At 55.1% G+C, this 20,948-nt stretch overlaps 1 protein-coding gene across 2 annotated transcripts; it reads right to left on the bottom strand.

Moving 5' to 3' along the window:
- Positions 1-1,536: 1,536 nt before the first annotated feature.
- TIE1 (tyrosine kinase with immunoglobulin like and EGF like domains 1) lies at positions 1,537-19,665 on the bottom strand. 2 transcript variants are annotated; one of them, XM_074334555.1, is made up of 24 exons: positions 19,578-19,665; positions 19,236-19,366; positions 16,273-16,590; positions 16,046-16,156; positions 14,453-14,608; positions 14,158-14,289; positions 13,862-14,002; positions 13,512-13,640; positions 12,568-12,713; positions 12,181-12,325; positions 10,901-11,056; positions 10,583-10,720; positions 10,089-10,385; positions 9,329-9,619; positions 8,806-8,996; positions 6,365-6,575; positions 6,103-6,213; positions 5,699-5,889; positions 4,576-4,689; positions 4,399-4,469; positions 3,330-3,370; positions 3,148-3,244; positions 2,967-3,066; positions 1,537-2,007 (listed from the first exon to the last, which is right to left on the bottom strand). In XM_074334555.1, exons 2-24 carry the CDS (start codon positions 19,291-19,293, stop codon positions 1,936-1,938), a joined length of 3,417 nt encoding a protein of 1,138 aa, XP_074190656.1. In that variant the 5' UTR covers positions 19,294-19,366; positions 19,578-19,665; the 3' UTR covers positions 1,537-1,935. The 2 variants fall into 2 exon arrangements, with proteins under 2 accessions (XP_074190656.1, XP_019606657.2); XM_019751098.2 differs by lacking the exon at positions 19,578-19,665 and having other exon boundaries at positions 19,236-19,438.
- Positions 19,666-20,948: the final 1,283 nt, after the last annotated feature.

Here is a 20,948-nt window from a genome sequence, read left to right as displayed (position 1 = left end):
TCCATATCCTTAATGCTGCTGCACGGTCCAGCATGAGCTGGGTTCATTACCCTCGCGGAGCTGTTATTCCTTTGTTCCAGACACATGGAAATCTTTGCAGTTCCTGAACATACCACGTCACAGGTGCTATTTCCTCTGCCAGGAGCTTTTCCTCTGGCGAGCCCCCACTTCTTCACGGCCCAGATTAAAAGTTCACTTTCTCTGGAAAAGCTTCCTTACTCCATCTCCTTTCTATGTGTTACCCAGGTCCCCTCTCTTATAGCATACACTTCTATTTTATTATTTGTTTACATATCTGTCACCCCACAGGGGCGTCTTTGTTTATATATTGGTCTCCATCAGGGACAACGTTTTAATCCCATCATGGACCTGGCAATAACCCTGTAGTGGATCTGAAATGACATTTCTTTTTAGCTAATCCCATCTCCCTCATCCTACACAGCCTCCCGTTTACTCCAGTTAATTTCCTCTTAAATTCAGCCCCACACACCAATCATTCAAGTCTTTTCGGAATTCAGATTTTGATAACCGCCAGCTTTACCCCTACTCCCACCCAACGTCCTGCATTTGTATGTAGTGTTGGCTGACACTTACCGAGTACTTACTATGTACCAGGCCCAGTGCTGTGAAACATGTACCCGTGTGATCTCATTGAGTGCTAACAGCAGTGAGGTAGCTATTACTAACCCCAGTTTTCAGAGAAGCTAAGTGACCTGCCCAAGGTGACACAGACAGTAAGTGACATAGCAGGGACTTGCACACGGGTCTGTGTGAATGCAGAATGTGTGCTCTTAGCTACAATGCTGTACCATGCTATGTGTTCTTCAGTTCTATCTTATTCACTGAAACAAATGTGTGAAGCAAGACAAGTGTTTCCTAAGGACCAGTGGGAGAGAAATCAGAGGCCAGACAAACCCAAAGGATACGCAAATGTGAAGGCCATACAGCTTGGGGTAGGACATGGGACTGGCTTTCAGGACAGGGAGCACCTCCCAGCACACCAGGAGACCCTGAGGAAGGCAAAAGAATCTTACCAGGTTGGCTGAAGATGGGAGTGACCTCTGCCTTCCTCGTTTGGTGCCACAAGCTGGGCAATAAAGTGCCTACCAAGCCAGGAAAGGCCACGCTGAGACTTAAGGAAAAGTAGGAGCTCATGACAGGCCAGAGCTGTCTGGTGCTGAGGTGGCAGTTTGAGCTGAGGCTGGGCTACAGCTGATCCTGGTATGACTGTTTGGACAGAGCAAAGAATGCTAGGCTGGCAGCTACCTGGAGATATGGGCAGGCATGTTGGTGATGGGGCTGGAGAGTAGGGAAGAGACCAGAGGAAATCTGGGCTTTTCGTTATGACAGAAATGGGCTGGTGCAGATGTAAAATGGCTCTACCAGAACATCTCCCATTATGGAGAGGCACCCCCGACAGAGGGATTTTGCCTATAACAGTAATAGGCACAGCGTTTCCTTTCCTGGAAAGTCCAGTTTCTCTGTCTTTGGTTCAACTTTTCCCTGGGATTGGCAGAGTAAAAGGCAGACATTGGATGGAGCTTCTGAGAACATTTATTTTTTCTGATTACGAGGCCAGGAGGAGGGAGTAGCTGAACAGGGCATATTAGTGGTGTGAGTGCTGGCTTGGGGGGAGGAGCAGAAGTCGGGGTTTGAGTGTGGGCAGTAGAAGAGGAGCACATATGTGGAGCAGCTGAATTAGAAGGAGGATGTGAAGGTAGCTGTAAGAGTAACTACAGGAAGCACGGGGGCAAGTGCCAAGAAGAAAGACCCAATTCCCCACAGCCCACCCCATCCCTGGATCTCCTCTTCTCTTCCTTAAGTTAAAAAAAATTCCTTGAGGCAGCTCAGGTCAGAGGCCACAAGGATCAGAAGTCACAGATTGGAGAGCAGTCTGCTCTGGCCAGCAGAGCCTGGTTCTGGCTGGACGGCGGCTCAGGCCTCCTCAGCTGTAGCGTCGATGCCTGCGTAAGTGAAGTTCTCGAACAGCGACATGTTCACATAGGCCTGGGGAGCAGAGCAAGATTTAGTGGGGGCCGGAGAGGAGGGTAACTAGAGCCTGGAGGTCCTTGACTTCCATGTGGTTGGGGTATCTGAAGACACTGATTTGTTCTGGGGACGCAGGATGGCCCCATGGCCAAGGGGGACCCTCACCAGCCCAGAACAGCAAGGGCATCAGACCACAGTTGGAGGCCCAGGTGCGAGGCCCCTGACACAACTGTTAGATAGGAAGTTTCTCATGTACTCATTCAATGAGTTGTTTGCTTATTCATTCACTTACTCATCTATTTATAAAACTGTTTTTAATGATTTATCCGTTTATGTGGTTATTTGATCATTCCTTCATTCTTAAGATAGTTTACTAATTCCTGTAGCTATTTAGTCATTAATTCATATGAATAACTTTTTTTTGCATTTACAAATGCATTACATTTATTTTGACATATTTCTTCATTTATATTTATTTGATAATTCATTTATTCACATGATTATTAGATTCAGTTATTTAATTGTGTTTATTCATATGATCATACCATGTGATGGTATCATCCATCCACTAATTCTATTCATTCATTCATTCATTGAGTTACTGTACCATCCATCCATTTGGTTAGTTGACCATTCATACACTGCACTCCGGCTCCGTGCCAGGTGAGGAAAGCTGTCCCTGATGAGAATGGGCTGATGGCCCCAGCAGAGGAGGACAGGCAAGCAGTCTGGGACCTGGGACCTGGAACCTCGGGAGGGATTTCTGCTGGGGTTAGCAGTGGCCTTGGAAAAGTTTAGAAGGGCCTAATGTCCAATCCATTGAGAGCTGGAAAGGGGGGCTGCATCCTGGGTCCCGGCCTAGCTGTGGTGGCAACTAGTGGTGGGGAGAGGGGCCCAGAGGCTCCCGTGGGCTCCTACAAGAGGGCAGTCCTATGAGCCTAGGAAGCCCCAGTCCTCATCCCCACCAGTCTCCTCACCTTCCTGGCTTCCAGCATTCGGCCCAGCTGCATCGCGATCTGGGCAAAGGGGGGTCGCTCGTATGGACGGTCCCGCCAGCACTGACGCATCAGCTCGTACCTGCAGAAAGGGCATTGCTGAGATGAGTGGTCAGGGGACTGGATTGATGGGGTCGCAGGGTCCAAGGCTGAAGTGACTCACACTTCATCATCACAGTTCCGAGGCTGCTCCATGCGGTAGCCCTGAGGCAGCTTCTCATAGAGCTCAGCACAGGTCATGCCACAGTAGGGTGTGCCCCCTGCAGGAGGGGACAAAGCTCTTCAGCCCAGGGCCCCAGAGGGGGAAGGTGGGGGCACCCTGGGGAATGGGGGTCGGAGACTCACCAAGGCTCACGATCTCCCAGAGGAGGACCCCAAAGGACCAGCTGAAATGAGGAGGGTGCACTGAGTGCCCAGCAGTTGAGTGTCTACCTACCCCAGGGGTGCAGCCCATCCCAGCCCCAGCGTGTGTCTACTCTGCAAGTATCAGCCTTGGCCAGCTGTTGTCTCTACTCCACTGAAACCCAGGCACTGATCATTTAATGTATACATTTAACCTGCACACCAACCCTATGATACAGGTACGATCATTATCCCCATTTTATAGAAGGAGACGCTGAGGCATTGAGAGGTTAGCTAGCTTACCCAAGGTCACATAGCTAGTAAGTGTGAAAGCTAGGATTCCAACCCTGGCAATCTGACTCCAAAGCCTTTGCTCTTAACTGCCGTTTATACTATAACAACCTCTGTGCATGGGAGAGTCAGGTGAGGCCAGGGTGGGAGTCCTAGCAGGGGGAGGGAATTAGGGGTTTTGAGAGCAGACGGAGGAAGTGAGTGAGCAGTGGTCAGGGGAGCAATCGTGTGGTAGGCAGGCTAGGCCAAAGGGCTTGGGACAAATGGGCAGAGCCAGGGCTGGGCAGGCTAGCGAGAGGGGCAGGCATGTGCCAAGACGGTTGTCTGGGGGTGGGGAGTACAGAGAAGGACTCTTGGGGGTCATGTTCTGGTTAGGTCCTCGTGTGGGGATGGCCCTGCTCTTTAGAGAGGAAGGTGAGAGCATTCCTTGAATGATCGCTCCATCCACCTGGGCATTATTCACCAGAACCCCAAGACTTCTCCAAGGCATCCCCCAGTCTCTTAGACAAACCCTGCCCTAAACTACCCGTACCTCAGTCCTACGCCTGAAACGCCTTCTAAGATAAAACTTCCTTCCAGCTAGCTCCCCTACCTTCCCACCATGATGCTAAGTGTCACCAAGGGCTAGCCAAGACACACCTGTGTCATACCTGGAACACACCCTAGGGACATCTAAGTCATGCCTGGGACCACCTGAGACATGTTGAGATGTGTCCTAGTTATGCCTGTGTGCGTCTTTGGGGGAGCAAACCCTCTTGGCCCTTCCGACCGCCACACTCACACGTCACTCTTGGTCGTATAGACACTGTAGTTCAGAGACTCAATGGCCATCCAACGTACGGGGAGACGCCCCTGGGAGAGAGTAGGTTTCAGGGGTTGGGTGAGGAGAAAGGGCCTGTGAGGTGGTTCTGGGAAGCAGGGCCAGGGATGGAACCTGAGGGGGAGGCCTGGGACTTACCATTGTCTTCTTCACATAAACTTCCTCCCCCCGAGAAAGGCCAAAGTCAGCAATCTTGGAGGCCAGATTCTCTCCGACCAGCACATTTCGGGCAGCCAGGTCCCTGTGGATGAACTGCAGGCATGGTCAGAAGTCAGCGAAGACTGGGGAGAAGCGAGCCCAGGACTCCTGGGCCAGGGAGGGGTCTGACCCCACGGCCAGTCCCAGGCTTTGTGGCCACCCTCCATGCCTTTAGTAGCCCCTTACTCTTCTTCCCAACCACCCAGGCCTCCTCCTGGGTCAGCAACTCCTGTGTAAGAAAAATCACAGTGCTGGCTGTAATCCGTTCCTTGCTGTGATCTGACCATGGCCAAGCTCAGGTGTATCCCTCTTCCTGGGAAAATGGTGGGCGTTTCCCTGGTGACCTCATTGTACCTTCCCCTCTTTGCATTCTCCCTACCCCCTTCTCTCCCAACCTCTTCTCTCCCCTCATTGATGAGAGTGGGGAAGGCCCTTCTGTTGCCCAGAGTGACCCTTTCCCTTGAGTTTCAAGTTCTTGCTACTTGGCCCTCCACTTTTTTCAGAGACCTCTTTCCATCAACCCTTCCCTCTGTGCTGCCCCCTGCCACTTCTAAAATTACTCAGAACTTTACTACCTTTAAAATGCCTTTCCTCAGTCTCATGTTCCCCTACTGCTGCTGGCCCTCTCTCCTTTCATTCAGGCAGGGTGTCTTTGCACTTGGGCTCGGGCCTCCGCTCTCTGCTCTTCCCTTTACCCTCTCTGGTGGGTCCCACCCACTCTCACCATGAGTGTCCCATCTGTAGGGTGACAGCTTCCAGATTGTTGTCTCCAGCCCAGCCGTCTCTCTAGGGGGTTTAGGCTAGTGTCTACAACTGCTAACTCAACACCTCCACCAAGATGTCCCTGGGCTGCTTCAAACACAATACGTCCACCCACACCTGCTTCTGGTCCTGTGCTGTCACCTGTCCACCCAAGCCAGCACCTCAGGGTCAGGTCTTTCTCTCGAGTTCTCAATCCCACATCGGATTAGAGCCGCTGATTTTATGTCCTGAGGTCAGCCCAGTGGCCTCCCTTCTTCCCTCTAGCACACCTTCCTCCCTGCACTCACACACTCGCACTCACTTGCTTTTCACTCAGGTACTGCATGCCGTTGGCAGCATCACTGGCAAAACGCAGCAGCTGCCGGGAGCTGATGGTGGAGGCCGTTCCATGTTCTCGGGCAAAAGCTGGGTCCGTTTCCAGGACCCGGCTCTTCCGCAGAAAATCTAGCAGGTTCCCATAGGGGGCATATTCAATAGCGATATACAAGTAACCTGCGAGGTGGGGAGATATATGGTGGTTTATATACAAGGCAACCTGGTAGCAGCAGGTACCCAATGGTAGTAGACAGGGAGCCTGAAGCATGAAGGAGACTCAGTAGTGCTGTTTAGGTAACCTGAAGCTCCCAGCGAGCTACTGATGTGGGGGAGGTCACGGCTGATGACGGGAGTTTCAAAGAAGGGGTAGGTGATGAGTTGGGGGCTCACCTCGGTTCTCACAGGCTCCTAAGAGGTTGATGATATTGGGGTGATGCCCCAATTTGCACAGAACTTCCAGTTCTCCCGCAAAGTCACGATGGTCATTTTCAGAGGCATACTCTGTGTAAAGAATTCAGTATCATTTTTGTCCGAAATAATTCTGGAGAAAGGGTATGGGCTGGTAAGGACTGGGGTCAGTTACTGGAGGGAGCCAGGTGGGGCCGGGGATCTGTGTGACAAAGGAGAGGGTCAGGGGTCAGTCCCAGTGGACCTTTCAGCATCTTGATGGCTGCGTTCATTTTGAGCCCGTCCTTCTTGATCATGGCCCGGATGACCTGGCCGAAGTTCCCCTCTCCGATGAGGTCCTCAAAGGTGATGTCCTCCCATTCCAGCACTGGGTAGCTCAGGGGCTCGGGCTGTGCTTTAGGTCGCCGGGTGAGTGTCAAGGTGCCTGAGCTGAACTGCAGGATGGTCTCCTCGCCCTTCACAGGATAGGACAAGTGGGCAGAAAGTTCACACAAGAGACATGGTTCCGGGAAGCAAGAGGCACAGATAGGCAGACAGAGTAGTTAGACGCATGGACAGAGACCGAGACAGAGGCAGCCTGGTGGTCAGCTGGGGACAGACATACAGATAGAGGGCTCATACTGAGACAGAACCATAGGAGATGGAGCCATGGGTGGGCCGTCTGGTGGATGGATGTCCACGGATGGAGGCTACAGCCTGGGGGTCAGGTGTGTGGGGCTATGGAAGAACAAGGAGTGGGCAAAGTCGCTAGAAGCCAGGACGTGAGTCAATGGGAGGATCAGATTTCTAGCATTTAAAACAGAAACGAATTGGAACGAGCTGTGATGGGAAGTAGTGAGCTGATCCTACAAACAGGCTTTTTTGTCACCAGGATGTTCTAGAAAGGATTCCAGAAAATGGGCAGTGGGTTAGGGTTTGTTTACTGAGCACCTACTACATGCCAAGCCCAGAGCTGCTGGATGCCAGTGGAGGGGTTTTCTTCTCCACAGTAGCAGAAGCAGAGATTACCACCGTCCACTCACTTGGCGTCCGTACATAGTTCTAAAACCACCCTGGGGCCTGTCGATAGAAAGATCTTAACAAAGAGGAATGTCCACTCCCCCAACTGAGTAGGAGCTGGGCCACTTGGGCAGGGCTAATGGAAGGAAAAGGAAACTGGAACAGGACAAGGGAGCTGCCACTATGAGAACTGGAAGAAGGGTTAAGATAGTCCTGATGGTGGGGCTCCCTAAGTGAGCCAGAACCCAGCTTAATGGGGACGGGCTGGGGGAACGGGTCACATGGATTTGCCTGAGACACGGACAGCTGAAGGCACACACCAGCATGCACACGTGTATTCTGGTGGAGGCACTATATGTCGGCGCATCCATGCAGAGGTCCACACAGACGTGAGCGCACGGAGGAGCCCATGTAGAGGGAGACGTGTGTCAGGGACACAGGGACACACACACGGGGGTTCCCACAGGACATGTGCTCGTGCACACACGGCACACACACTCACGTGCATACCCGCACGCAGGCACGTGTAGCAGGCGTATATCTTGATATATGTCAGCATAACATATGTGCTAAAAGGCTGCTTCCCCACCTCCTTCCCTAACATTTGTACCCATTACCCTCCCCCACCACACAGTGGTGGCTTTCTGTACGTGCTGACCACAGAGGGAGGGCCAACCCAGCCTGAACAAAGAAGCCAATTGAATCTCTGAAGGGAGTTTTTAAAGGCATGGCAGAGACAATAGCTGTGGACACTAGGCTTTCTATCACAAGAACCAGCTCTTGAGAGAAAAGAGGGGTGTTTTTTGTTTGTAAGTATCAAGAGCCCAGACGTGAGGACCAAGGACAGAGTTCAGGTCATCAGTTGCAACAGTGGGGAAGATCTCAGAGGAGACAGGAGCCATGGGTAGGAGAGAGCTGGGAGGAGCGACAAGATGAGATCATGCAGGGTCCTGGAAGATGAGCCAGAACCCCACCCCCACCCTTCAGTAAGTAGCTCCTATAGGCCGGAGGGGCATGGACTACAAAAGGATGGAAAACTCAGACAGGTTTGCAGCAGCGATGGGTGAGGCTGCAGGCCTCGGGCAGCGCTCCCGTGGTAGAAACAGCTGTATGAGGGGTGGTAGCAATGGGTCTGAGGGCCGGAGGATATGCTGCCCTCCCCAGGGTACAGGGAAGCATCCCAGAGTACTTAAATCTCCCCAAGGAGGCCCTGGGGTTTACAAGGAAGGAAGACGGGAGGAGGAGCTCCCAGAATGAGTGGTCTGTTGGCAGGAGGCCACAGAGGGGCTGAGGCCATCAGCCATAGACGTTGCAGATGGAAGCTGGCTCCCAGGTCCAGGAGAGCCTGTGAGGATAGGCCAGCATGAAGCCAGGCGCCCTTCCATGAAGTCACCATGCTCCCTCAGCTTAGGTCACCCCCAGGGACGAGGGGGAGAATCCTGAATTGACCGTGGTGATATATGGACATAACCAAATTCTTCTGAACTGGGAATATTAAATATTTCACCACTAATATCAATGGCTCGTGGGCTGAGTTCAGTTCTAGTGAAATAAAGAAAATTATTTTATGTCCTTGAGTGTCATTGAGTGTAGCCCTTATACCTGTATATAAACACACACACACACACACACACACACACACACACACACACACACACACATTTGGGGCTGGTACAGGGGACTGACCGATCCTGACTGGTAGGTGAAGGTCCGTCTGCGGTGCAGGCAACTCCTGCGGATGCACACGAGGGTTAAGAGGGCAGCCAGGATGGTGAGGCAGGTGGCAGACACGGAGCCCACCACAGCCAGGATCAGCTGCCGATCTAGGCCCTCTTCTGCTGCCCGGATCTTTTGGACGGGGCCCTCGCTCTGCAGCCCTAGACACATAAGATGGGCAGATCCTGGGGACACCTGGGTTACAGAACCCAGAGGCCACCATGGGATGACACAGAGGGAGAGGTCAGAGATCCCACCATCAGGGAGGCACCAGGGCTGTCGGGTCTAGGGCCAGCAGGTGACGTGATTTTCCCAGCACTAGGGTAGCAGATCCTAAGAAGGGAACGGTCAGGGTCCCGAGTACCAGGGCTCGTGTCACTTGTTAATAGGGGTGTGGGATGCCCTAGCTCCAAGGCAGGGGGGTCACATGGCAGGAGGGCTTACTGAGACTGACCGCAGGGCCCAGCAGTCCCCATGGACTTTGCCCTCTCACCGTTGCCCAGGGTGGACTCTTCTACCATGTTGCTCCAGTCACCGGGACCCTGGACGCTGGCCCGCACACGGAAGAGGTAGCGCGTGCTGGCATTGAGGCCGCGGACAATGGTACTTGTCTCCTCAGGCCTGTCCACATCCATCCACAGTGGGTCTCCTGAGCCCCCAGCCACCTGCATCTCCACGATGTACTTGGATATAGGCCCAGCCGGAGCTTCCGGGCACTGCCACGTCAGCTGGATCTCAGAATCTGAGAGAGCCTGGGCATGGAGGTGTCGGGGGGCGGGGGGCCCTGGGGAGATGGGGATGGGAAGGCAGGGCTTAGACAGGACCAAGTTATGGAGCTGTGGTATCAGTCAGATCTGTTCTAGGGGTGTCCCCTGCTCTGAGGACCCCAGAATGGGAGCTACCTGCCAACCTCCTCCTTTCCTCCTGGGCTGAATTCCTCTGCCTATGGCCTCCTTCACCCCTGAACTTCAGCTTCCCCTTATTCTCCTTCTATCCCAAGTCTTCCTGTTGTCCCAGATCCTCCCAGTATCCTCGGTCCTCCCCATTTCCCCCTGTGCCCTGTGTTCCCCATTCCATGCCCTTCCTGTGTCTGCGTCCGCCTGATGCCCTAGGTCCTCCTATGCCCATTTTTCCACATGCCCTGGGTTCTCTCCATGTCCAGCCAGTCTCCCATAACCGCCCATGTTTTATCGGGTCTCATGAGTCCCCTGTCCTCCCTGCATTCCAAGCCCATTCCCCCTTCCAGAGCGTACCACTTGGGGGCAGAAGCACGCGTGCGGGGGGCGAGGCAGGGCCCAGAAGGGTACAGTGGTAGAGCCGCACATCCAGCTGGTAGTGGGTGCCAGGCGTGAGTCCAGTCAGGAGGGCGGTACGGGCCTGGGGGGACGAGACGTTCTCCCGCCGCTCCTGTCCCCGTGACCCATCCCATAGGCGCAGCAGGAAACCATCGCCCACCAGTGGCCCAGCCGCCGAGGGTAAGGACCAGCTCACTCGCAACCGGTCAGGGCCCTCCACATGCCAGCTATCCAGCCATGGCTGCAACAAGGGCTCTGGGGCCAGAGGTCAGGGGTCAGAATTGCCCAGTGGTACTTGGGTCTGGAAGCAACAGTGATCCCCAGGGGATAGGGCGGGACAACCTCCAGTGGGAAAGGCAAGGGACCCTGGGGTGGACAAGACATGATAACCCCTGAGTGCACAGGACAGTAGCCCCTGGGGGGACAGGAAGGGATGACTCTTGGTCTCTCACCGGGACAGTCTGTGGTCATGAGGGTGGGAGGCCCCCAGGCCCCCTCCCCACCTTCCCCTGGCCGGCTCAGCTGCACACGGACATTGTATCCTGTCTTCGGCCTCAGGTTCATTAATGTCACATTCTCACTGGGGTCCACTGGGGGTGGGGTGCACAGCATACATCATTCAGTTCCAACCTCTTCCAGAAGCTGCCATTCTCCCTCAGCCCCTCTCTCCTTACACCACTCTCCCTCCGCCTCCATTCTCCCTCTCTCCCCTTATTATTACCCCTGCTCTGCCCCAGCCCCCATCTCACCCCAGCTCTCTCCACACTCACCCACAATGGCAGACCAGGCCATGCTGTCCTGGGGCTGGTAGTGCAGGCGGACAGAGGCAATGGGTCCGTCCCCAGAGAAGGAAACCAGCGGGGACACCACGAGCTGGCGGCTCTGCTTGGCCAGGAGCCTAGGAGCAGTCAGGGGCACCGGGGGCACTGCCAGGAGACTCAGGGTAAGGCCTGGCCCAGAAAGCCTACCCAGTCCTCAGAAACATGAGAGGATTCTGTGCTTTGGCCAACAAACACCTGGGGTCTCAGTTTGGACCTGGGGACCTTCTGGGCTGGGAAGAGACCAAGTTCAACAGATGACCAGAGTGGCCAGGGCCCAAGGAGGACAGAGTTCTGCCCCCTGGTCAGCTTGGGGCACAAGGGTGTGGCCCTGTGATACATGTTTAAATGCTCATCTCATTTACTCTTCCCGGCAACCCTATCAGGGGAGCACTGATACCCTCATTTTACAGAGAGAATCACGCTAGGACGGGCTAAGTAACTTGCTTAAGGTGATGGAGCTAGGAATTTACTGTCGAGTGAGGATTAGAACCCGAGCTGTGTGGGTCCAAAGCCTGGGGAGTGTGAGAAGAGAAAGGCTGGAGGTGGGATTTCTATTTCCTGGTAGTGGCAGGGGCTGCAGAGTGGTGGGAGGGGGATGGTGAACAGGTAGGAAGAGTGAGAAAGAGGAAGTGAGAGCGGTCTGGGCTTATGTGGGGCGGGGGAGTGCTGGGAACAGAGGGGAAGAGGAGCCAGGAGGTGTGACTAGCCAAGGCTTATGGTGCTGAGAAGGTGAAGGGACACCTGCACTGGATGGGCATGCTATGCTCGGAGCACGCGGCGCTGACCGCTCCTTCCTCATTCACCTGAGCAGCACCTCTGGGACGCTGCGGGTCAGCCTCTAAGCTCCCCATGTCCTGGCACTGAGTGCCCTGTGGTGTGACGCGGGGGGAAGCAGCATCCCACAGGCAGAGTTAAGGCCACTCTGTGTGTCTGTGGGGGGTGGGGGGGGTGGAGTGGGCAAGTATGACCGGGCAGGAGGCTGGGTGAGGCCAGAGGGTATCCCATTTCTGGGTCACGGGATGTCCTTTCCAGATGGGACTGAGCAGTACTCCCACCCTGACACCCCCCAGCCCAGACCTCTGGATGACCACATCCCTTCGTCTTTGCCAGGTATTGGGCATGACCTTAGATGCCCTTGCCTTTCCTGCTACAATGCCCAGTCTGAGCAGCACTGGCTGGTGCCCACTCTGCCTGCTGTCCGTCTTCCATGGCCCCAGGACATCACTGACCTTTGACATTGACCTTGAAGCGCCGGCTGTCTTGACCACCAGATGTGGAGACACGGCATTCCCAGATCCCACTGTCCCCAAGAGCCAAGCGTGGCACCTCGAACTCGGCTGTAGTCCTATCTGGCTCCACAATGGCCTTGGTGGACTAAGAGACAGAGGAAGAGGACATACCACAGACAACATACATCCATGTGGCAGATACACATCTATCTGGACTGATGAGGGACAGAAGCCAAGGGGCAGCCCTTCAATAATCGGTCTGACCCCCTGTGAGCTGTGGTCAGGCCAGTGGGTAGAGCTGGAAGGAAACCCTGAAGGGCCAGGGGTCTGAGGGAGCAGCTGTGAAGCTGGCAGTCATGGGTTCTGGGTCAGGGGCATGGGGCTGACCAGGAGGACAGTGCCATCCGGCTTGCGGAGCTCCATGCTGCCTCGTACAGGGAAAGGGTTCCCTGCAGCTGCACAGCTGACCCGGGGCATCGTCTCCAAGTTGAACTCCAGTTCTGAGGCCATGTCCAGGATCTGGGGAATCCGGTCTAGGGAAAGAAAGGCCACTCATCCTGGAGCTGCCACGGGGCAGACACGTGACCACCAAAGTGCCCCTCATCCTGTGTCATGCATCTCAGTGGAGGCACTGCCATGTGCCCAGTCACTCAAGCCTGAAAGCCAGCAAAATCCTATGCGAGTCCTCGAAGACTCGCCCCAGTTCTGAGCAGCGGCAGAGTCTAGTTCCTGCAACCCTCACCTCCTAAGATCCTGTCAGACAGAAACTCAGGCCCTTATCAGCCTCAGCCTCGTGGCCAGAACAAGTTCAGGCCTCACTGTGGCCCTGCCACAGCTCATCTGGGGTCCCCTGTTCCTCCCTCCACCTAGCAGCTTGAGTCCTTTTTCAAACACAGATCTGACCACTGTGTGCCTCTTCAATAACTCCTTCCTGCCCCTATCATATTAAGCGCAAACTTACTTTGGCCTGCCATTCAAAGTCCCCAAGATGTGACCTCCGCTGACTACTCCCCAGGTTCCCTTTACTCCACTGTCCTGGTACCTGAGCCTTGGTCCATGCCCTTTCCCCAGCCATCTCTCTCGTCTTTCATAACCCACCTCAGATCTCGTCTCTTCCCAGAAGCCCTCTCTGACCCTCAGACTGGTCAGGGCGTCCTCTGGCCTCCCACCCACTTTGGGCTGCTGCCCATCTCTGAATGGATGGTGTGGACTGGCTGGTGAGAACTTCCAAACCATGAGATCCCTGAGGGCAGGACTTAAAGCATGAACAGGGAGGTATGTCTGGTGAAGGTTGGCTTGTCGTGAGGGGTCTGAGACCCTCGTGTTCATACCTGACTTCTCACAGTACACTCCATGCCACCCGGAGGGGCAGACACAGCCGCTGAAGCGGTCACACGTGCCACCATTCTGACACTGGCACTGGAGGCGGCAATCAGCCCCAAAATGACCAGGGGCACAGGCTGGGAACAGACAGGGTGTGGTTAGAGAGGCACAGGTCAGGGGGCAACAAGGGCACAGCTGAGTCCTGGGTAATGACAGGCTGGGTGGAGAGGGCACTCGTCAGGTGAGCAGGTGACTTTGGAAGGCTTGGTGTGCAAGTCAGGGCCAGAATAAAGGGTCTAGGTCAAGCCTGTGGCCGGCTCTCTGGGTCAGGGACCACGGAGAGTGGGTTAATGCATACCTTCCTGGCACTGGCTTCCTCTCCAGCCAGATCCACAAGAACAGCCATAGGGGTCTGGGAGGCAGAAGGTGAGGCCCCGGCAGCCTGCTGTGCTTGGGCACTGCTCCTGGCAGCTCTGCCCAAAACGGCCCTCTCTGCAGGCTAGAAAGAGGGCACATGGGTATAGGTGCCTCTTTTGGGCCCCAGGGTCCAGGACCTATTTGGCACTCTCACCCTCCAAGCTCCATCCCCATGGTTTAAGGGTATTCCTGAGTTAGGCATCTTTTCCTGCTGAGGTCCTAGCTCCCCCTCCTTACCCTGCTCACAGCGGGTACCAGTGAATCCAGGGGGGCATACACACTCGCCGTCCTGGTCATGGCAGACACCTCCATGCAGGCAGCCTGGACATTCCTTGGTACAGCCTGGTCCCCAGCGCCCTGCCCCACAGCCTGGAGGAATATGTGTTCAGCAGCTGACCCTCATCCACCTCACCATTGCTGCTGAGGACTGGGGCAGCCCTGGGAACCCAGGGGACCCAAGGGACCCACAGGAAGTACCCACAGGGCTCCCCGCCTCCCATACCACCCACCACCTCTGCTCTCTGCCCCTAACCCCGCACGATGAGCCGAAAGAAGGCGCTGCCCAGGGGGCTGGCTTCCAGGTAGGTGGCACTGTAGATGCCGCTTGATGATGGCTGCACATTTGGGAGCCGCAGCAGGAACCGCCCATCCTGGGCCTCATGCCTGTCCAGGGTATAGAAGTAGGATCCTGGGGGCATAAGTGGGTCAGGGGCCTCAGCACCATGTGAGAGCTGGTGTCCCCGCCCTCTGCTCACCTCTGCCCAGGTCACATCAGTGTGCACTATGCATTGTGACTGGACCTGGGGGAAGGCACCTTCAAGTATTTGTACCCAAGCCAGAAAGCTGGGAAGCACTCTCTGTCCGTGTTCTACCAGCCGCTCAGTAAATCACCGGTCCTGCTCATTCCAGCTCCTGTCATCTCCTAAAGCATCCTCTTCTCTTCACACCTACGGCCACCTGCCACCCAGGTCTCAGCCTCTCTGCTTCCAGTCTCCTACTTCCCCATGCGCCCTCCACTCAGCAGCCAGTGTGTTTTTCTGCAGCAGACTCCCCTGCAGCCCCCGCCTAACCTCTTCAGTAGTTCTCCACTGCCCTCAGGACCACATCCAACTCCTGCGCATGGTTTGCACCAGTTTGGCCACTGCACAGCCCTCTGGCCCCATACCTCTCCACACCCTGCCTCCCTCCCAACATTCCTGAATTCCTGAATGGCTGGTTTCTCTTCTAGAAACAACTGCACAGGATTTCAGAGCTTCCTGCCTTTGCTCTTCTTCTTTGTCTCGCTAATTTCTGTGCCTCCTTCTGGGTGCAGTTCAGATGTCATGTACTTTGGGATTTCTCCCAGGAGCCTCTGCCCCCAGGACCTATAGCCCCAAATATTAGACGAGCATCTCTGTTCCTGCCCCACCCGCTGCTTGCCTCTGCCCAGGACTGAACAGAGACTCTAAGGAGCTCAGGTCTACCTGACTATCCACATCCCTCCTCAGTTCAGTGGGCCTGGAGCTCAGGAGGCAAACTCCTTGGCCCAAGGGAAGGGTCCTCCTCCCTCAGGATCCGAAGGACGCAAGAGGCAAGCAAAGGGCTGTGGGTCTGAGGGCTGAGGCAGGACTCTTTGGGGTCACAGGATAAACAGCTTTCTCCCATGGGGTGGCTGAGCTCCCCAAGTTTGGCCAGGCCCCAGCACACATCTGGACAGATCTCCAGAAGAGGCTAGACCTTCTCTGTCTGTGCCAGGACTCTGTTGTCAGTTCTCTTCCCCTTGGAGACTGCTGCTCCCCGCTATGTGGGCTATGTGACAGCACCTGCTAGGTCCCAGGGGAGAGTCAAGGGTGAGGGCTTAACATGGTGCTGATTTGGGGGTGACAGGGAAGGAGGTAGCTAACCATGAGGCTGCTGGTCCTCTGGGTACAGTAGGGGGACAGCTCAGAGCTAGAGATGGATGCAAGTGCTTCCCACGCACCTGGTCCAGAACAAAGGGGGCCAAGGAGATTGGCCAGGGGAGTAAGAGGTGTATGAGAGTGGCAGGTGCGTAAGGGGCCAAAGCTGGGGATGCCTATGGCCATGGAGGAGTCCAGGTGTGGGATCTATGTGTTTCTCTGCCCAACCAGCCCAGAGCCCCTCTCACCATTGCTCTTCCAGATCACATCTGTCTGCTTCTCTTTGGACACACGCGCCGAAAGCACAGCCGTGTCGCCTTTGTTCACTGTGTGTGTGACCTGGTCAGGGAGCAGGTGGGCTGCGGGGTGGATGGAGGGTGGGGTCAGAGGTTAAGGGCTTCGGGTTGGATGGAAGGTGGGGTCAGAGGTCAAGGGCAGTCCCTCTTCTCCCTGCTGACCTTTGGGCCAGACTCACCTCCTGGGCTGTTGTGCACGTAGAGGACGCTCGTGCGCCGCGCCCCCGCGCCGCCCACGCAGGAGAAGACGCCCACCAAATCCGAGGGTCTGGAGAAGCCGCGCAGCGTGATCCGCTGCGAGCCATTGCGGGCCAGCTGCGGGGGCGGCCAGGGCCGGGGCGTGCGTACGATGCGGTCGTCCTTCTCTAGCTGCAGAGCCGGGCCCCAGGCGTCTGCGCCCCTGCCAGCGCCGGCCTCCCCAGACACGCAGGTCAGGAAGAACTGCTGCGGCTCCGTGCGGCGCAGGTCGGCCAGCAGCGTCAGGTCCGATGCTGCGCCTGGCACGGGACAGCCGTCCTCTGATCTGACGGGGTCCCCAGACTGCCCCCTCGTTCCCCTCCCCCTCCGTTCCATCTCCAGGCTCTGCACTTGAGCAGGCATTTCCGTCCTCCTCCCTTCCTGCCCCTTTCCCCTTCCCGGTGCACTGGCCCCTTTCCCTCTTCATCCTAAAAGAACAAAAACAAAAACAAAGCCCCTTCTCTGGCCTGGTCCCCTCCCCTTCTCCTGCCAGATGGCTTCCCTTTGCCGCCCAGCTTTGGAAAGAATGATCTATGCTCGCTGTCTCCGTTTCCTTTTTATTGCCTATTAGTCCCCTTTTCCCGATCTGTCTCCCAAACTGCTCTGCCAAGGGAAGGCCCTCTCCCTGCTCCCCACCACGAGGGTGCAGGCTGGGAAAGCCACGGAGAGTACAGTGTCTTGGAGGAACCTCTCCCTTTCACTCCGGAAATTCAGACATGTTTTCTGTGCTGGGATGTCAGTCGGGAGAGGCTGCAACCAGGTTGTTGTGGGGCAGAAAGGAAGAGACTTGCAGCCCCACGAAAGGCCAGAGACAGAGCACAGACCAGGGCAGGCCCCAGGCCAACATGTACAGGTGGGGGAGGGGAGGGCTAGGGCTTTATCTTCCAAAGAGCTCCCTGCCTCCCCGGAAGACAGACATGGACACACCTGTCAAACTCAGGGCACCTGTGTGGGAGCAGAGAGGATGGGTATGGGTACCTAACCCATTAGGTGTACCATAGGGGATGAAGAGATGCCTTCTGGGAAATAAAGACCCACCCAGCAGGATGTTGAGCGGTGAGAAGAATGGGGATGGGGAGAGGTCAGTGATAGGAAAGGGCATTCTAGGTAGAAGGCACAGCCTGAGTTAAGATATGGAATGAAAATTATTTATGGTGTGGACAGCGGGGTGTCTAAGCTCAGTGTTGCTAGGACAATACAATGTGAGGTAGAAAGTGGGGAGAGACCAAGGAGAGCCAAAGTCGGTGAGACTCCCCCGCCCCATGACCCCACACCCTTCTGAGCCCCTCCTTCTCTGTCCATGCCTCTTAACTGCCACATGAGTAGTTTAAATGCCTCTTAGCTAGTCAATTACTATTCTTCGACAGTCTACCGCGAGTAAACGAAGCTAGCATTTGCTGACCGCCTGCCATGTGCCGAGCACCTGATTTCCAAAGGATCCTCACACCTTTCAGTGAAGTTGATGTGTTTCCATTTACAGAGGAGCGTAACAATTGTTCTACAGCTTTCCTTGGGCAAGCTCATCCGCTCCCTTGGCTTTAACAATCACGCCAAGTCATTAACGCTGGGATGCGCTCTCAGCTTGGGCCTGCTTGTCCATCAGCTTTCCCCACACCTGCTCCTTTCCAGCGCGCCCTGACTCAGCGGGTGGCATCAGCCACCTGAGACACAAACTTCCGAGTCATCTCATGTTCCTACTGTCACAATAAGTAGTGTTTATTGGAGGTCAATTGTATGCCAGGCACTTTACGTATGCTATCTCATTTTATCATCCTATCTGGGGAGGTGGGTGTCATCACCCAGATTTTATAGCCAGCGAAGGAAGGCTGAGAGAAGTAACTTGCCCAAGGTCATACAATTAGTAACCGGCAGAGCCAGGTTGTTTGACTCTAAAGTCCACACCTTTAAGCATTATGCCGGCTGCCCTAATCAGTCACAAAATTCTGCAAATTCGATTTTCTCCAAGCCTCTTGACTTTATCCCCATCGCCAAGCCTGCACTTACCTAGCCCTCACCTTGACTCACCTGGACCATCCCAAAAGCCACACCCCTCCTTTCTCAACTCATCCTCCACAGTGATCCATCTAAGAGCTTGTGATTCTAGCCTACAACCTCCCATGGCTCCCTGTTGCCCTCAGGGTAAAATGCTTGCTTTGAGCTCCTTGCTTCTCACACGCTGCCCTTCCTGCTGTGTTCCCTCCAGGGACCTTCTCTCCCAGGCACTTCATGCCTCTGAGATTTGCATCTATTGCTGGCTGCCTGGATGAAGACTGTGGCTCTTCCTGAAGTCATTTGTGACCACTTTTCATATATTGCCTGAGGTGGAGTAAGCTGACTCCTCCTCAGTGCTCCACGGGGGCTCCTTGTGCTTGGGTTTCGCCCTCACCCCGTGTCCTGTGCCGCCCGCGAGGCTGTGAACCGCTTCAAGGCAGCCTCTGCCTTCTCCTCCTCTTTGGCCAGCACACTGAAGGAATCAGCCACCACTTACTCAGAAGCCCTTAACAAGTGCCAGGCATCGTGCAAAGCACTCTGCATGCATTACCTCCTGGAATAGGGTTGGTTCTTGAACAAATGTTTGTCAAGTGAATAACTGAATGAATGCAGCACACTGACAGTATGATCACTCACCGAAAACTTCACGGGACCCATAGGCCCTGCTGTTCTGGACTGATCTTAGATCCCACACAGTCAGTGGCCGCTGCCCTCCCCTCCCTCGCCCTCCCCTCCCCTCCTCCAGTCCCCCCGCTGCAGTGATTTCCAGCACTTGCCTAGGTTTTCCTGGCCCTGATCCCACTTTCTCTCTGCTCAGGGTATGGATGAAAGTTATGGCGGTGATGATAGGGCTTACTGGGGGCGAATCAGGGCCTTGGGGGCTGGATTGGGACATAGTTCCAGGGAGACTTACCAACATGAGAAGCCAGGAAGACAATGGGGAGCAGCAAAGGGGGCCCCAGCCAGACCATGCTCCGGAGGCTGACCAGGCCAGCCAGGACAAGCGGGGCCCTCGGTCAGCGACTCTGGGTCTGGCTGCTCAGCCTGTGATAGTGTGTGTTGGTGTTGGGGAGGAAGGGGAAGTGAGGTGGCTTGGGTGGGAGGGGTGGGAGGGGACAGGGTGGGAAGGACTTATCCTGTTTCTGGGCCTCTAGGCCCCTCAGTCTGATCCCCAAAAGGCTGGGGATTGGTGGGGTCAGAAAGACCCCGGAATGGGGTCCATAGAGGTGGGGAGAGGGTTGTGGTAAGGACAGACCTGCGGACTACTGGGCTGATTTTTCCATCCTCTCTTCTCCCTTTGGTCCTCAGTCTTGCCAGGGAGCAGGAGGCAGGAAAGGGAGGAAGCCAGTGGCTTCCTCCTATTGAGGAGGGATGGGGGGAGGATATTGTTCTGGGGTCGCCCCTCCCCCTCATGCACACAAAATGACCCACATGATTCCCAAAGCAGTGCCCCGGGACGCAGTTACATAGGTGTCCTAGAGAGCAGTTCACGTATGCAACACATGAATGTACACACTCAAAGGAACAAAAGAACTCACACTCGGGGCAAAAAAGGACCTTGAATTCTATCTTGTGTAATGCTCTCATTTAACAAATGGGAAAACTGAAGTCTGCAGTGCTTGAGGGCACTTTGAGGTCATGGCAAAGCTAGAACTTGAACTTCTGACTTACTTGGTCGCTCCTCACAGGCATGAATCAAGCAGACCCAGGGAGCCATGCATTTACAGTCCTCAGCTTAAGCCACTAACAGAGACTACAGCTCTTTGTCTGCCTGATGTCATTTTTTTTTTTTTGCAGCAAACCCTGCCTGTCCCTGGGCGGTGCAGGAGCAGAAGTCTGCCCAGGGAGTGCACTCCCTCTTGAGGGCTGACAACAGCCTGGAGCAGTCCCAGACCCTTGGCAAAGCCTCCAAAGGCCCATGGATCTTGCCTTTGCTGTGCCCTTCATTTCTCACTGCCTTGACACCACTGGTCCCACTGGCACCACAACTGGCAGTTTCTAGAACAGACCATGACCTGCAGGTGTGGAATGCCTGGCAGGGTGTGTGTGTGTGTGTGTGTGTGTGTGTGAGCGCCCCTGGCAGGGAGCAGAGTGAGAAGTCTTGGAGCCATCAGATGTCCAGAGAAATCTGTGGCCCTCTGGCCTGGAAAGGATGGTTGGGATGGGGATGAGACCTGGTGCCCTCTTAGGTGATTTGGGTTTGGAAGTGTAAACCCTCCCTATGGTGCTGGAACATCTTCCTAGAGTCCATTCCTGGGTGAAGGATGGACTCTCCTTTGGATCTTCCAGGCTCCAATTCACGGTCCTGGGGAAGTTGGGTCTCTGTAGCTTGGTTGAGCTGGCTTAGTCCTGGGGCTCTTCTGAAAATCCCTGAAAAGCCCCAGGAGAGGCTTTGACTCCTGGTATAGCATGAAAAAGGATCAGGGAAGACCCCCCACTCTATAGGCCTTCAGGTACCCCATCCTAGGTCTGAGGCTGGGAAGAGCTTTCTCTGGACAAGACTGGGTGGGAGTGAGACTAGGAGTGGATGTGGATGTGGTTGATGCCTTATACTTCAGCTCATCTTGGTGCCAAGAGCTTGCGATTCAGCATGAGACAGGAGCTGGGAAATGCTGGGGCAGTTTGT

Source organism: Rhinolophus sinicus, linkage group LG06, assembly GCF_036562045.2.
Source record: "Rhinolophus sinicus isolate RSC01 linkage group LG06, ASM3656204v1, whole genome shotgun sequence".
Lineage (NCBI taxonomy): Eukaryota > Metazoa > Chordata > Mammalia > Chiroptera > Rhinolophidae > Rhinolophus > Rhinolophus sinicus.
Note: the sequence above shows the minus strand (reverse complement) of the source record. Positions and strands in the feature narration are given on the sequence as shown.

Bases quoted from the DNA above. Each gene is read 5' to 3' on its own strand.
- TIE1 (XM_074334555.1), bottom strand. From the start codon at position 19,293: ATGGTCTGGCTGGGGCCCCCTTTGCTGCTCCCCATTGTCTTCCTGGCT. The intron at 16,157-16,272 runs GTGAGTCTGGCC...TCCACCCCGCAG, and splicing joins CGTGCACAACAGCCCAGGAG to CCCACCTGCTCCCTGACCAG. The intron at 10,386-10,582 runs GTGAGAGACCAA...CTCTGGCCCCAG, and splicing joins CATGACCACAGACTGTCCCG to AGCCCTTGTTGCAGCCATGG.